This window comes from Elephantulus edwardii, unplaced genomic scaffold, assembly GCF_000299155.1.
Source record: "Elephantulus edwardii isolate Elephantulus edwardi_28Jun2011 unplaced genomic scaffold, EleEdw1.0 scaffold00080, whole genome shotgun sequence".
Classification (NCBI taxonomy): domain Eukaryota; kingdom Metazoa; phylum Chordata; class Mammalia; order Macroscelidea; family Macroscelididae; genus Elephantulus; species Elephantulus edwardii.
Genome location: NW_006399830.1, coordinates 7,077,848 through 7,094,359, shown reverse-complemented (window position 1 = coordinate 7,094,359; position 16,512 = coordinate 7,077,848). Strand labels below are relative to the sequence as shown.

Below are 16,512 nucleotides of genomic sequence, written 5' to 3'. Positions count from 1 at the left end.
GGGAGAAAGGGGGTTGGGCAGGAGAGAAGTGCAGCAATGAATGAATGGAAATCCAAAATCTCTGTAAATGCTCATTAAAATTATTTTTTAAAAAAACCAAAAACAAAACTGGGTTTACCTGTGAGCAGATGCTATGAGGTTGGGAACACAACAGAGATATTAAACCTCAAGTGGTACTGGGAAATAGAAAAGAAAAGAAAAAAACAAACCCCCTACCTCATTAATACCCCAGGACACTTAGCTCTATCCCTATAAAGACCACAATTTGGGAGTAAGGCCTACTTTAAAACTACATTTTAGGGGAACTCTGGTGGCCTAGTGGCAAGAAGCTGCACTGCAATCCCAGAGGTAAGTGGTTCGAATCCACCAATTGCTCTGCTGGAGAAGGAGGGGCAATCTCCTCCTGTACCAGTCAGATCGGATTTCACAGTACACACACAAAAATAATAATAAAATTTTAAAAAATTTTTTAAAAAACCCACTACATTTAAAAAAGCTAAAATCAAGCCCATTGCTGTCAAGTCAGTTCCAACATACAGTCACCCTGCAGGAAAGAGCAGAACTGCCTCACTGGGCTTCCAAGGCTGTAGATCCACTTCCTAAACAACATGCCTCCAGAAAAATCTATGAACTTTGATAAATGTCGATAGTTATAGAAAGGCTTCAGGCCTTTTGTTGACAGAGATGCTATGAGTCATGCCCGACTCAGAGGCAGCCAACAACAACAACAACAAACCTTTAAGAAGGAGACTGGCTACCTCATCTTTCGCCCTCAGAGGTATCAGGGGGTTTGAACGTCTGACTGATCTTTTGGCTAGCAGTTAATAGTTTAGCCGTGGCTCCCTAACGTAAAATAAAATCCTGGCAATGCGCATTAAAAAAAATGCAGTTTGCAGGCTGAATGTGAGCCAAGTTCAAGGGGCCTGAAGAATACCTTGGGATTTCCATGGGTCCATCTGGAGCATAGGTAGCATGTTGGGCTGTTAACCAAAAGGCCAGCGGTCCCAACAGCTGCTCTGAGGAAAAAGATGGGCAGAATTCTCCTGTCAAGACTGAGAGCCTTGCAAACAGGGCAGATGTGGCCACTAGAAGCCGGACTCGATGTGTGAGGGCAGTGGGTGGGTTGGGTTTGGTTTGGTCTGATCTTAACAAGGCATAAAAGCAAGCCCGTGTAAATCCTTCCTGGTCTGACAGTGCTGTCTCCTAGCCCTATAAAGCAGAAATAAGTAAGTACCTCCAGGAACAAGCGGAACCCAGAATCTCTATAGTATATCACTTACAAAACCCAGTGTATAGTCAAGTATTAGTAGGCATGCAAAGAAACAAGAACTTTGACCCCAGTCTACAAAATGTCATCAGAAAGCAGCTCCAAGAGAGTCTAGATTCTAAATGACCAGCATTTACAGAAATCAAAAAGTCCAAATCCACCCCCCGTCGAGTCGCAGCCGATGCACAGCAACCCTCTCTTGGGTTTCTGAGGCTGGAAACCTTCAGGGAGGAGTCTGCATTAAGGAGCCACTGACAGATTTGAAACACCAACTTTTCAGTTAGCAATTCAATTCAGCATGTCAAACACTATACCACCTCATCTCATGTGAGCTTTTTAAAAACAAAGGCTTTTGTTTGTTTGTAGAATTAAAGAGTTAAACTAGCAAAAATAACATAAAATATGTATACTTGTCAAAAACCAAACCAGCTGCCATAGACTGGATTCCAGCTCATAGCGGCTATGAACTTTCGGAAGCAGCTTGCCAGGACTTTCTTCCAAGGAACCTCTGGGGGGGATTGAAAGCAGCAATCTTCTGCTTAGCAGGCAGGCACTTAATTATCTGTGCTCCTCAGAGACCTTTAGACATTTCATAGTGGCTTTTTAAGTAAATTTTAAGAATAACTAAACATTTCTCAAGACAAATAATGGCACCCACCCCACAGAGGTCTTGAAAAATGAGTTGATGAATATAAAATGTTGGTTGGTGTTCAGCATGAGAATCAAATCCAAAACAGGAGGAAAAAAAAAACAACCCCAAACCCACTTATAGTAACCTCCATCAGTTTTCTGAGTCTGTAAACTTTTCTTTTTATTGTGATTTGAGTATAAATTTATAATCCAATTGGTTTTTCATTCCACCATTCGAATACATCTTGCTCCGCAGCATTACTTACAATCCCCACAGTGTAACTGAACTCTTCCTCCTTCGTCCCTGTGATTCTCATTTCCACTAATCCTCTATCCTACCCCTTCCTGCCCTCTGATCGTTAATCTTGGGCAAGTGTTGCTCTTTCAGTCTTATACAGCTGGTTATTCTAAGGACTGAGTGTTTCTCCAGTGGTCTTCACCTCATAGGTTTGTCTATTGTGTGGCTGCAAGTTGAGTTTTGAGGATGAATTTTGGTCCAGATTAAAAGAGAAACTAAGAGTGATAAGTCTCGGGGACTCAGTCTCAAGGGGAAGAGACTACATCTTTCTCCTAGGGAGGGGCAGGTGGATTAGAACTACCAATCTTCTATTTACCAGTCGAGTGCTCAACCCTTGTGCCATCAGGGTTCCTAGTACTACCCACACCAAATTCACCCTCAGTTTGCACTTACAGCCAGAGCAGAACTGCTCCATCAAGTTTCTGAGGCTGCAAATCTCTGTAGGAGTTGATTGCTATACCTTTCACCCATGGAGAAGCTGGTGGATTTGAACTACTGACATTTAGGTTAGCAGTCCAATCCACACACATTCTGTCACAAGGGCCCAGTCAGTATTACTGTGAGGAGTTTGCCATCATTATGAGTCTGAACAGAAAGCAACATACAAAGGCACAGGCAGAGACCTGCCTAGTTATTTATACTTTGTCCTTGACATCTAATGTCAAAGGTCAAAAGTACAAGGTCTTGAGAGGTTTTGTGAGTCAAGACACCCCCATCCACGGAGGCACCCCCCCCCCGCAAGAAAGGAGCAGAGGCTAAAGTCACAGACCCAGCAAGACAGGAAAGCAGAAAGAGGGGTCCTTGGTACAACCCTGATAACAGAAATGTAATTTCCTATGCCCCAAATCCTCTCTAAGATGTTGAGCTTGCAATAACTGCCAAAAGAGAATGATGTCGATTCATATGACCTAGCTATTCCACTACTTAGAATATATCCTGAGCATATGAGAACTAAGGCACAAATGGAGATTTGTACACCAATGTTCATAGCAGCATCATTCCCCATCGCAAGAACATGGAAACAGCCCAAATGTCTGTCCAACCCCAAATGAATGGATTGAGAAATTATGGTACATTCACACAATGGAATACTACACAGCATGCAGGAGCAATGATTTTGTAAACTATTACCTAACTTGGGAGGGACTGGAGAGCATTATGCTGAGTGATCTCAGTCCCACAAGGATAAATATTGTATAAAACCATTACTGTAGAATGAGTATGAGGATTCAAGGGGTTGGGGGAGGGTGGAAGCAGAGGGATGAGGATGTGCAGGGGGAAGGAGGGGTTAATCATGGAGTTGATGATCAATTTAATGGGGGGGGTGAGGGAAATTGGAAGAATCTATTCTCAAAAACAATATATTCAAATAGTTTAAATAAACTAGTATTAAAAAACAGTATAGAAACCATTTACTTGCTTCTAGAATGATTTAACATCTTCAAAAATCAGATTATAAATTTATATATGTGTATATATATATATATGCCTATAAAATATAGCATGTGTATTAGACATTTGTAGCCTAACAATAAATGTTAATTTTTTTCTGTAGTCTAAAAAAATGCAATGCAAAAACTGGAACACATTTTTTAAACTGTTTACGTGAAAAAAGAATAATCAGGATTGTAGTAAAACAACTGAGTCTACCATCCTTTTATAAAATTAAATAAGTCAGGAAAAAAATACAAGAGCATAAAAGAGCACAGAAAGCAATGCCAGTGACTCTCTTGCTGTACCTGCGGCTGCCAACAGTTGTCTGGCTACTTAGGAAGAAGCTGATGGACTTACCATTATAGATTCTACATTTATTGCAGTTGACTAGCTTTAAGGTTACCAGGCACACATGTCACAGCACGGATGAGCCTTAAAAATACTATACTGTGGAGCTCTGGTGGCCTACTGGCAAGAAGCTGTACTGCAATCCCAGAGATGCATGGTTTGAATCCACCAGACGCTCTGCTGGAGAAGGAGGGGCAATCTCCTCCTGGACCAGTCAGATTGGATTTGACAGTACACACACACAAAATAATATTTTTTAAAAAATACTATACTGCATAAGTCAGTCACAAAAAGGACAAATACCATGTGACTTCATGTATATGAAAGGGTCACACGGCGACTAAAGAATCCAGCTGCTAAACAAGAGTTCATCAGTTCAAATGCACCTGCAGCTCCTGGGGAGGAAAAGCTTGCAGTCGGCTTCCCTAAAGATGCACAGCCATGGAAACACGACAGGCAGCTCTGCTCCGTCCTGCAGAAAAGCTAGGAGTGAGTCAACGCAACAGCAAAAGGTGGATACATGTAACAGACACTTAGTTACACTTAGAATTCAGTGTTGGGCAACCATCACTACTATTGCCAAATCTTCTCATAACCCCAATCAAAGCCCAGAATCCCCTCAGCCACGAGCCTCACACTCCCCTCGTGACTACAGGGCTAGTAAACTTCGCAGCTGTTGCCTTCATATTGTTCCTGACTCATAACAACAGAATGACTCGTGGTGCACCTCACAGGGTCCCTCCATCGGATTTCCAGGACTGAGAGGCTTTACAGCAGGAAATTGCCTATCTTTCTACTTCAGAGAGGCTGATGGATTCGAACTACCAACCTTTTGGTTAATGTCCTGACATGTTATACAACACATCATCAGGGCTCCTTTTATTACATATATATTTACCACAGTCTCATAAAAAAAGTAACCAACCACTTTTCAAAGACTTTAAATACTTGCATTCAAATCACTACACAATAAAAAGAAAATTGCACGGTTATGATCTATAAAGAATGGGGGAAGAGCTCGCTTTAAAACTCTTATGGGACACAAGGTACGACATAAACAACAAACATTAAAGCAGCTCATAAAAAAAATCATAAAGCAAGGCAACATAAAAAGCAGCTCATTTATGCCAAAGGATTTAACATTGAAAACTGTCAGAAATACAGACAGGAAAAAGTCCTTTCAGCATCTGATAACTGTTTAACAAAGAAAGATGTTGAAAAAATTACAAATATGCGTCATTCGAAAAAATACTAAATAAATTGCAACAAAGAACGAATAAGTATATGTAGATACTTTCAGAAATGTTTATTAAAAACAGGCATAGGTTATAAGAAAAATATCAATATTCCAAAAGCCCAAAAATTGCACAGTAAACACAATCTGCTTAGAATGCAAATAAAATGAAATGATTACCAGAAAGTCAAGCTTTTAATAGAAAATTCTCCTCCACTTTGAGATTATAAAACACTGCCCTAAATAGCTAATGAATCAGAAAAAGAATTAAAAATATAATTATATTTAGGGATTTAACAAAAATGAGACCACAACAGACAAAATCTTACAAAATTCCACTAAAGCTTTGCTTCTCATTATGAAAAGTAAAATAAATGATGTCAGGATTCTTCCAGTCAATAAAAGATAAGAGTATCAAACCAAAAACAAGCAAAGATGAACAAATTTCTAGAAACTATAATGTTTAAGGCAAGAAAACAATTCATTACAAATGGAAATATTATGTCATTGATAAATAAGACCAAAGTCCATATTTTTATAAAGGTGAAATCAAATTTTAAAAAATAAAAAGAAATCACAAGTAAAACCGTAAGTAAAAAAGAACTATAAAAAAATAGGGAAGGAGTCTTTCTTTTACTTTCGAAAGAGAGGAACGAACTGGGGGGCGGGGGAAGAGGGCTGGGCAGGTAGAGAAGTGCAGCATGAATGAATGGAAATAAAAAAAAATAGATATTCAAAACACACGACTGTATACTGTACAACGTTCAATGTCCATCTGAAAATATAAATAAAAAGAGTGTTTTTTTTCTAGAGGAAAAGTTAATAAAATTTCTTGAAGAATTAGGTATCTCAGTAAATTTTAAAAATAATTATAATACAAGATGACTAACAGGAAAAAAAACACCAACAACCCACGGAGAATCAATCTTGGAATGTTATGAGAAGGGTGTGAGAGGGGCCCTAAAATTAAATAAAGAGGTATGTTGTATCAAAAAAAAAAGATTAAGAACGATACAAAATCCATGTACTGGAAAGAACCATTTTAGGAGACTTAACAGTAAAGAAATCAATCTCACCCCTTCACCACTGCTCACTGTTGGACTGCGGTACCTTGTGTCTTGCCATGATGCTGGAAACTGTGTCACTGGCCTTTCCATACCACCAGGATATTGAATACCATGGTGGGCAGGTTTCAGCAGAACTCCCAGACAAAGACTAACAGGGAAGAAGGGTCTGGCAATCTACTTAGAAAACGATAGCACAACCTCACGAAGAGCAGCGGAAGACTGTCTGATCTAGGGCTAGAAGAGACTGCCCTCAGGATGGGCACCACTCAGAACAAGACGGGAAGAGTTGCCCCCTCAAAGTAGCAAACTCAAACTCACTGCTATCAAGTCACAAAATTAATGGCAGGAGAAGCTCGGAAACTAGCTCTTCAATAAGAAAAGTTAAAGCCAAAAGAATCAATGATGAAAACAAAGCCAAACAGAAGCCTTCCAAGGGTGGCTTAAGAAGATGAAGCAACGCTTTAGAAATGAAATGTGCAACAATCTGGAGTTAGAAAACTCAAAGGCAAGAGCGTGCTCAACACTTTCCAATGTGAAAGAATTGGAAGTGGGGGAAATCAAGCTTTGTGATATTGAAGGAAGTACGTCAGAGATGCTGAGGATGGCACAGGATAGAACAGAGTTCAGACCTGTTGTTCTTAGGGTTGCTATGTGTTGTACCCGACTCAGTGGTATCTAAAAAAAAAGATCAATGGGCAAAATATTGGACAATGCAGGAAGCAGCCAAAGAGGACAGAAGGAATATATAAAGTCACTGTACCAAAAAAGAATTGATCAACATTTAACCATCTAAGCAAGTAACACATGATCAAAAACCAATGACACTAAAGGAAGAAGTTCAAGTTGCAATGAAGGCCCTGGCAAAAGCAAGGTATCAGGAATTGTCATTATAGTCACTCAAGTGTTCAACTAATGCATGCAGGGCTCGAAGTGCTTACTCATCTATGCCAAGGAAATTGAGAACAACTCCTTACTTTGCCAACAGAAGGTAGATGATCTGTATTTGTGCCCATCCCGATAATGAACCAACATGATGTGAAAATTATCCAACAATATCATTGATTTCATATGCAAGTAAAATCATAGTGAAGGTAACTTAAAAATAGTTGCAAAAAAAAAAATAGTTGCTTTAATACATCAACAGGAAATTGCCAAAAATTCAAGGCAGAATCTGAAGAGAACACGAAACTGGGGCTATCTATCATTGTTGACATCAAATGGACCTTGGCTGAAAGCATGTTTACCTGTTTTATTAACTATGCAAAGGTATTCAACTATATGGATCATACATAACAAATTTACTTCACTGTACTGATCAGCAACTGTACATGGATCAAGAAATAGGCATTTTAAAAAAAAACAAACTCAAAGGGGTTTAATATAGTTGAAAATCAGAAAATGTTTGTGTTAGGGTTGTATCCTTTAAGGTGGCAGTCCAATACATAACCTGATACACTAAAAAATACCCTAGGCTATATAAACAGTTAACGTAGTTGGCTCCCAACCAAAAGGTTGATGGTTTGAATTCAACTGAACGTGTCCTCCAAAGAAAGCTCTGGCAATCTGCTTGCAAAAACCCACCCATGAAATCCCTATGAAGCACAATTCTGCTGTGATACTCAGTGTCTCCAGGAGTCAGAATATACTTAGTGGAAACTAGAGCTTTTAGTTTTATATTTTAGATAGAAGAACATCCATGTGGCCATTCACAGACTGCAACCACTGAAAGGCTGATAGGCATACAATATAATAAAGTAACCATCTAACACCCAGGGTTGTAGATTCACAGAAGATGCTTGGGTGTCCACCACTGTCCAACAAACACATCAAAGCCTTGTGCAGCCCTGCTGTCCTCTAGAGAGGTCCATGAACAACAAAGCAAAAGAAGGCTTGACAAGAGGCAGCCCTGTGAGAATGCTCCGTGGACAACGCTCCTGAAACTGGACATTGCCAAGAGCCAACCAGCAGTCATATGAACTGATGAGGGCAAGTGGGTTTCCAGACCTCATTTTCCCAATTCCCTCTCCTCGTCGGTTCTAAACCTGGAACATATCCACGCAGTCCTTCCCAGAGCCCCTGGATGTTGCTAAGAAAGCATGGTCAGTTATAACTCAGTGTGCTCCTAGTGAGGACACATAAACTGAACAATGAATCTTCGGTCAGAAAATAAATAGCCCTGTTCCAGGATAGGAGCCTGAATTATAATCCCAAAGGAACATGGTGTCTCCCTTGGCAGCTTGAGGTCAGAAAGCATACACTCCACTCAACCCAGTGTTTTGAAGACTTCCAGCACTAAGGGGGTCCATCCTGGGCTCTAAGTCTGTTGAATCGCTCCCCTCTTCTCCTCCTTGCCCTGCTCCAGCCCTGCACCCTGTCTAAAGAACACCCTAGCATGTTGTTCTGCAGTGCTTTGCATAATGCTGTGAAACTGGGAGCTACACACTTGTTCATTTTAAGTATCAGACAAGTTTCAACAGTGCTTTCCGTCTAAGAAAAAGTAAGAAGAACGGCAAATCAGCTAGTTACTTCTGACAATTAGTCAGTGAAAACCTTATGGACCCCAACAGAGTGGTGTCTGAATTACTTGTTTCACAGTCATTAATTAGAGAAGTGTTTCTGTCATGGAGCAAGTGTAGCCAGAATGGGTGAGACTTTATCTCTCTTAACGTTGAACATGTTATCAGGAGGGGCTGGTCTCTGGAGAAGGACATTATGCTTGCTAAAGTGGGGGGGGGTCAGTAAAAAGAGAAAGACCCTCAAGGAGATGGATTGACACCGTGTTCCCAACAATATGAACAAGCACAGCAGAGACTTGAGGATGGGGCTGGATTTCATTCTGTTACCCAAGGGGTCACTGAGTCAGAGCTCAGTCCACGGCACCAAACAACAGCATGCTCTGCTGTCTCCCTAAGAACTCGAGGGCACTTTATTAGGCTCCTTGGAGAGTGTGGAGGGCCATTCAGCCAGTGATCATCGTGAAATGTCATGCCCCAGAGCAGTGGTTCCCCAGAGCAGTGGTTCTCTACTACTGTCCTAGCAGAATCTGATTTAAGCAACAAAGAAAAGAGGCCACTGCTCAGAGAAGCCTAAGAGAAATAATCTCTTGACTGTTCTTCTGGTCACTTCCGCATGGCAAAAGCAGTTCATTCTCCACTACTAACCAAAGGCTAGTGGTTCAAACCCACCCAAGCTCTGAGGATGAAAACCTGGGTTCTTCCACAAAAGAGTAAAGTCAAGAAAACCTATGGATACATTCTATTCTTTAAACACATAAGATCTTTGCAACCAACTCAATGGTAATGGGTTTGGTTTAATTTGGTCTGACTTGGGTTTTCACGGCATCATTGGGTCAGGAGGTGACAGAAATAGAAATCAAAGGTTTGTGAAAGCCCAAGTGATTTCAAAATTAGATTTCTTAGGAATTTCAGCCTTACTGAAATTTTCAGAGAAGAGAGAGGCCACCTTACCCCTCCAAGCAGGGCTGCTCTAGAGGACCCAGACACAGGAAAGTTGTAATCTCTCCTTCTGGAGAGCAACAGAAACAAATGCACAACCTGATCTAACCCCCACTTAGAGGAAAAGACTCCTGAGAGAGTAAGAAGGTCTCGGCCTCTCCTGCTAAATCATCTGGTGTGCATATATTGATCTAGTCAATGTCTTTCTCTCAATTCCAGTGCCAAAGCTCATTAGAAGCAGTTGGCTTTCATCTGGAAAGCTCAGCAATATACCTACACTGTCCTACTGCAAGGGTATATCAACATTCCAGCACTGTATCATCAACTAGTCCACAGGGACCTGAATCATGTTACCCTTATGCAAGAGGCCACACTGGTGAATGACATTATGCTTAGCAAGGAAGAAGTAAAACAAACCCTAGTGATGTAGTGCACTGTATGCTGGGCTAACTGTTGGGTTTGTTGGTCCAAATACACTACCTGCTCTGTGGGGGAAAGATAAAACCCAGAAATCAGCTCAAAGACAGTATGTTTGTCAGTTTTAAGGAAGACTTATCAATGACTATAGACTTATTGGCAAGACATTAACACACTAGAAAAGTGGGAAATTACCTTAACAAAAATCTAGACACCTTCCACTTCAGTGAAATATTCAGAGGCTCAGTAATACGGGACATGCTGGAAAAGTCCTTCTAAAGTGAAAGAGAAATCATTGCATCTAGCCCTTTCCACGAAGTCACCAGGGTTTAGTTTTTTGGTTTTGTTGTTTTAGTTTGGTTTTTTTTTCCCCTCAAGATCATCAGCTTCTACAGATCCTCTCTGGAGAGGTCAAGCCCTCCCAGTTCTATTTGTTGCCCAGTGTCCTGCATCCACACATCCTTTGGCCAACTATAGGCCAAGAAACCCATGGTCCATTCTCCTCTCAGGCCACCAGGCAGCCCAGACTGTAGTGAGAGGGTCCTGTTCTCAAAAAGCCTGGCTTCACTGAGCACTGAGCACCTCCCAGACGCTCCACTGGTCTCAGCTACTCAATGCCAGCCAGTAACTCCTGCAGCATCATCTGTGTCTTCATGCAAAGAGTAAAGCAAATAAAATTGGACAAGAGGAGAGAACACTGTCTGAGGATCTGGCTCGTTTCCCTCAACCCCTCCTCGTAACAGGATGGGCTGCACATTGTACAGCAAGTCATGGCTCCACTGGGCCAGCAATGCCGCCTCTCCCTCCAGCTCATCCTTCCCTCTTTTAGAAATGACTGAACACACCATGATGGTCTAGACCATTACACTTGGAAGCAAACACGTAGGCCATCTGGTATCATTTTTACTTCTCTACTTTAGAAAGTTCACTTACACTCTGCTAAAAGTTGGTGTTACAAGGAATGAAACAACAGAAAATAATAAAATCCAATTCCAGCCGGGCTTTAGCAGACGCCTCACTCAGGAGAAACATCCAGTCAAATCTGTCTAATTGCACTTCTTTTCTGGAAACAGTCTCTTCTTTAATTATTATCTTTTTAATCAGGTGTTTGGTTTACCTGGCAGACAACAGGGTCTGATGTAATGTTCTTTGCGACAGATTTTGTCACTGAACTCCCAGTTTTCTTCCCATCCTAAGTCCCTGCCAAGAACGCCCAGAGCTGGACTTGTTATAGTCAAAGTAATTAAAGTAATTGCTGCCCACTCATGCCTGGACACAGCTTCCAGGTGATTTTGATCAAAACAGCACCAAACCAGACATGGTCATTTGCTGAGCAGAGACCTCCCCTGCAGCTGGACCCCACTATAAGTGACAATGTGGGCGCCTGACCATGCCGCTGATAGTAAAGGCACCATAATGTGGAAGTACCTTGAAGAGTGCCAAAGGCACTTGCCCCCATCAGTATCCAAGGAAACAAGAACACTCATCACAGATCTTTCTGGCTACTAGGTCTGGCCCTCACAAAGAAGTCCTTTAGAGGTAATTTTATCTTTGGACTCTTTCCCACAGCACCATATGGTTCAGCTTGGCCACTGCAGGCCCATAACAGGTCAGATCCTGTTGTTTTCACCTTAGATTCACAATAGCCACAGATGCCTCCCTGGGGACACTCTGAGCCAAGCAGGGCGGGCTGCTTACCGTCCAGCTCCTCCACCGAGATGTTAGCAAGCTGCTCACTGTCGCTGCCAGCAGACAAGGATCGGTTGAGGTAATTCCCCTTGTACAGCAGGCCAGCAGTCACGTGGTGGAACGGCATCTTCTCCCTGGACACAGACAATGAGGGAGAGAGAGACATTATCATCCCTCGTACTCCAGTCTTCAGACAGTGAGTGCTTCCCCTGAAATAACAATGACTGTCCGAGAGGGGAAATTTCCAGCATCCAATGGTCTGAGCTGTCCCCAAACAAACTCATCTCTTCTTCCTTCACTTCACATGTTCCTTCGTTTCCCACTATTTCCTTTCATCACTCTCTTTAAAACCTCATTTGCTCCCTATTTAGTCTCGTTTCCCCCCATTTGATTTATCAGGCGTGGTGGTTCAGTGGTAGATGTCTCGTGTTCTACACAGGAGACTTGACTTCAATTCCTACAGGCACCACCCACCTCTCAGTGAAGCTTGATGAGTTGCTATGCAGCTGAACAGACTAAGACTAGGAAGAAAGTCCTGGTGATCCACTGTCAAAAACCAGTGAAAAGAATCCGGCGGATCACAGCATTCCAAGCCCCAGCCACTTATGGGGAATGGTGCAAGGCCCAATGATGATTCATTCAGCTGCATAAAGCATCAGCAGGAATTGAGAGTCAAGTGCAAGGGCGGGGTGGGGGGAGGAAGACGAAGGCAGTTGGATAGAGGGTCTTCTCCACAGTAGACAGAGTACAGCTTTTGTTGCCACACTTCCTGAGGGTCTCTGTCATACTGCGCAAGGTCATAAACGCTTCTGATTCTGTACCCTTATCTGGAAAATGGGGCAACAGGAAACCTCTGAGTTAGGGCCACAGGTAGGAATGAGAGGGAGGCAAATTCTAGCTTCTAATAAAGGACAATTTTCCAAGAGAGTAACAGAATTCTCTGTGTAAAGTGGCCACCACTGAAGGCATGCAAGCCGATGACAGAAGGTAAGCTCCCTGTCACTGGAGGCATTCAAGCCAATGGTGTGGTGTAAGCTCTCTGGTTAGAGGCATGCAAGTCAATGGGAGGAAGTAAGCTCCCCACCATTGGCGGCAGGCAAGACAAGGCTGACAGCTTCCTTGCCTATGTTATTTGTGGGAGAGAAATGATGTTTAGGTCTCTTTTTAAACATCCCTCATTCTCTGGTAAACCACATATAGAGACCCTTCTGTACAAAAGGCTGAGTCCACATGGAGAACTGGGGTGTAGGCCACAGCTGGGGCTACCCCTCAACAATGCTCCCAAACAGCACGGTGAATGTTTAAAGGAAAGGAAACTGAAAGAAGGCCAGTCTCTGGCTATTCAGGCTCCAGACTGCACTTCTCAGAGCAACTCAAATGCAAGCAACCTTCCCCACCAGAGAATTCTAGAGCTGGTGGTCATCACGGAACAGGAGTCCCTCACCTACTCAGAATGCCAGGCCCACGGGGCACCCCACCCTCCCTCAGGTCCAGAACACCTCAGCATTTGGGCAGGGAACTGCCCAGGTAGAAGTCAACCAGGGCCTTGACCTTGAGCACAGAGCCAGCTGGTTGGAGTAACCAAGCCTCCTAGGAGCTATTCCGACAGCAGCAGCCTTGAGAAGCACCAGACGCTGCCACTCGGATGTCAAAAATCTCCTTTCAAACTCAAGATCTCTAAAAAGGAATTAATTATCTTCCTGAAAAATAGGCCACACTTCCTGACTCCTCTATTTCTACCAAAGGTACTTTTTACTCAACAGAACAACTGGGACAAGTATGGGCCCCAAAAAGTGAAGCAGATACTGTCTGCCTGGGAGCCAGCTGTCAGCCTCCACCGTCCTTAACACCACACCACGAGTCGCCAGCCCCAGGCCGGCCACACAGGGGATGCAAGTGTGAGGCACCAAACAGCAAACTGTGGTCCGGTCAGTTCTGACTCGTAACAAAGCTCCATTAGGTTTCTGAGACCGTAATACCTTTTTCTTTATTTCTTTTCACTGTGATGGAGTGGAAGTTTACAAAGTATCTCTGTTTTCCATTCAATCTTTCACACACGTTTTGTTTCATAACAGTCATTACAATACCTCCAAGGTAATCACACTCTTCCCACTTCCTCCTTGCAATTCTCATTTCCATTCATCCTTCTAGCCTATCCCTCCTGCCCTCAGCACTTCACTCCCCCACAAATGCTGCTGTTTGTTCCTTTCACGATTGATTGTTCTAAGAAGTGAGTGCCCCTTGGCGTTACTGGTCATCTTGTCGTTTGGCTGAAAATAGAGCCACACGGGTGAATTTTTGTTCTGAGTTTGGAGGATGATTTAGAGAGAGTCTCAAAAGTTCCACCAGTCTCTATCAGACTACCAAACAAGGCCTTTTTCACAATTTTGCACTTTGGTCCACATTTCCTTTTCCCCCACCTAACCTTCTACTGTTGTCCCTGTTAAGAATGGACAATGGTGGTACCAGACACCGTCTAGCTGCCAGGGCTGTAAGTCTTTATAGGAGGAGACTGCTCATCTTTCTCCTTTGGAATGGCTGATGATTCGAACCTCTAACCTTGAGTTAGCATAAGATATGTGATACACTACGACTCAGGGATCCTTATTACAAAATTATCATGTCCATAATTTGCCAATTATAAGGGACATATTTTCAGTGTCTTATAAGTCAACCTCCTTTCACTCCCAGCCAAATCTGTCCTATACCTAAATTGACTGCAAGACTCTTTTCCTCTGGAAGAACACGTTAGCAAGCCATCTCCTCTTTCTTCTGCCACCATCCGTTTGTCACTGTTGTAATGCACTATCGTGTTGCCAAGGTTCTGGAAGCTTCACCACCAGAATTTCAAATGCCAACAGGGTCACTTGTGTTTCGGCAGAGTTTCCACACAAAGACTAGGAAGAAAGGGCTGGTGATCTACTTCTAAGTATTAGCCAGTGCTAACCACCTTGATCATAACAGACTGTTACTCAATACAGCAATGGTAAATGAGCCCCTAGGTTGAAAGCACGCAAAGTAACCAGTGGCTGAGACAACGGGCTTAGGCAGAGCAATGGCCCAACGCTATTCATAGGGTTTTCTGAGGGCCTGTTATTTCAGAAGTAGACTGGTCTCACCTCTTTGCCTGCCTTGGTCTGGAAGCTCTGCTGAAACCTGTCCACCATGGGTGACCCTGCAGGTATTTGAAATATCAGGGAAAAGGCTCCCAGCATCACAGCAACACACAGCCACCACACAGCACACTGACAGACAAGTGGTGGCATTAACATCACAGAGGTTATAATTTTTCACACACAAACCAACCTGATGTGCTATTGTCTAGCTCACTGTGGACACACAATCCAGAGGGACTCACTGCTGGAGGAAGGCATCATGTTAAGTGAAGGGTCAGTGAGGGTGAAGAAGATGAAGACCCTGTCCCTTTTTCTCCCCCAGAGCGTCTGGTGGACAGGAACCATCAAGCTACCCGTTAGCAGCCCACTGCATCATGCCTGACACCACTAGGACTCCTAGTACTGAAACAAAACGTATTCCATCTCATCTCACCCAAAAATAAGGTCATCTCTAATTTCTCAGCAGTTTGGAGTTTTCTTTCCTTTATTAGTTTCTGGGCAGTAGTTAGGAGTAAGCTGCTTAGCAAAGGGTTAAAGGTTATAGTCTGCTTGGAAATGCACCAGAAGAAAGGCCTGGCAATCCATCACTGGGAAAATCAGCCATCAAAACCCCAGAGGTGTGCAGTTCCACTGTGGCACACACGGTGTGGCTGTGAGTACTAATCAAGTGGGTTTTATTCACCCTGCACTTAGCCATCTGAAGCCTTGGGTTAACTGTGCATTTCAATGTCTGCACTGAGGTTACGTAAGAACCAACCCACCAGGAACCAGGCCAGAGCTATCCACGCCCCAGTTCCGTTCCCCAAATAAATGTAGAGAAAAGCGGTTACTACTGAAGCCTCGCTGGGTGCACCAGTATCATTTGCTTCCAAAACGACAGCTTACAAAATTAGGTACACGTTCCATTCATTCACCCTCAAAACCCAAAAAAGCTCATCAGAGTTTAGTGGGAAGGAAAACATGTGCAAGCGAGCCATCCCTGTAGATAAATAAAGTCATATTTAAGAAAGGAAGAGCTAAAAACAGCTGCTGCAATTAAGGATGAAACTTCACTCCCAGTTGTCGGGGGAAATCCAAGCGCTAAGATCAGCTCCTTGGTTGATACAGGGACACACACTACGGTTACAGAGAAGACACAAGCCTCTAAGCACACCACCTTCCCTATCGGGCTGAGTGTCTGAAGGTCAGCAGTTCAAACCCCCTAGTCTCTGCCCCTATAAAAGATTTACAGCCTTGGAAACCTAACGGAGGGCTACCAGGACTGAGAAGTGACTCTGGCAGAGGGTCTCGGGTTTTGGTTTATGAGAGAAAGCTAATTATGTCCTGAAATGAAAAGGCAAGGAGTTTTTACATGGATACTCAATGAAGGACAATGAACAGAAAAGTGAGGTTTTCAACAGCAATTCTGCCTGATGGCAAAGATTATTCAAGCGACTGTTTCCCAGAGCGCAGCAGGTGAAGACTTGATCTGCTAACCAAAAGGTCAGCAGTTCAAACTCACCAGCCTCTCTGCAGAAGAAAGATGTGGCGATCCACTGAGGATGCTGCCGGCCAGGA

The 16,512-nt window shown here is 43.1% G+C and overlaps 1 protein-coding gene across 2 annotated transcripts in view; it reads right to left on the bottom strand.

Annotated features, from left to right (window-relative positions):
• CALN1 (calneuron 1) overlaps positions 1–16,512 on the bottom strand; it is a 448,881-nt gene that overhangs the window by 305,915 nt on the left and 126,454 nt on the right. The window contains exon 2 of one of the 2 annotated variants that reach the window (XM_006889661.1): positions 11,849–11,973. In XM_006889661.1, the coding sequence (XP_006889723.1) occupies positions 11,849–11,966 (118 nt within the window). In that variant the 5' untranslated portion in view covers positions 11,967–11,973. The remainder of the gene's footprint in view (positions 1–11,848; positions 11,974–16,512) is intronic. The other variant, XM_006889660.1, reaches the window with a different exon arrangement.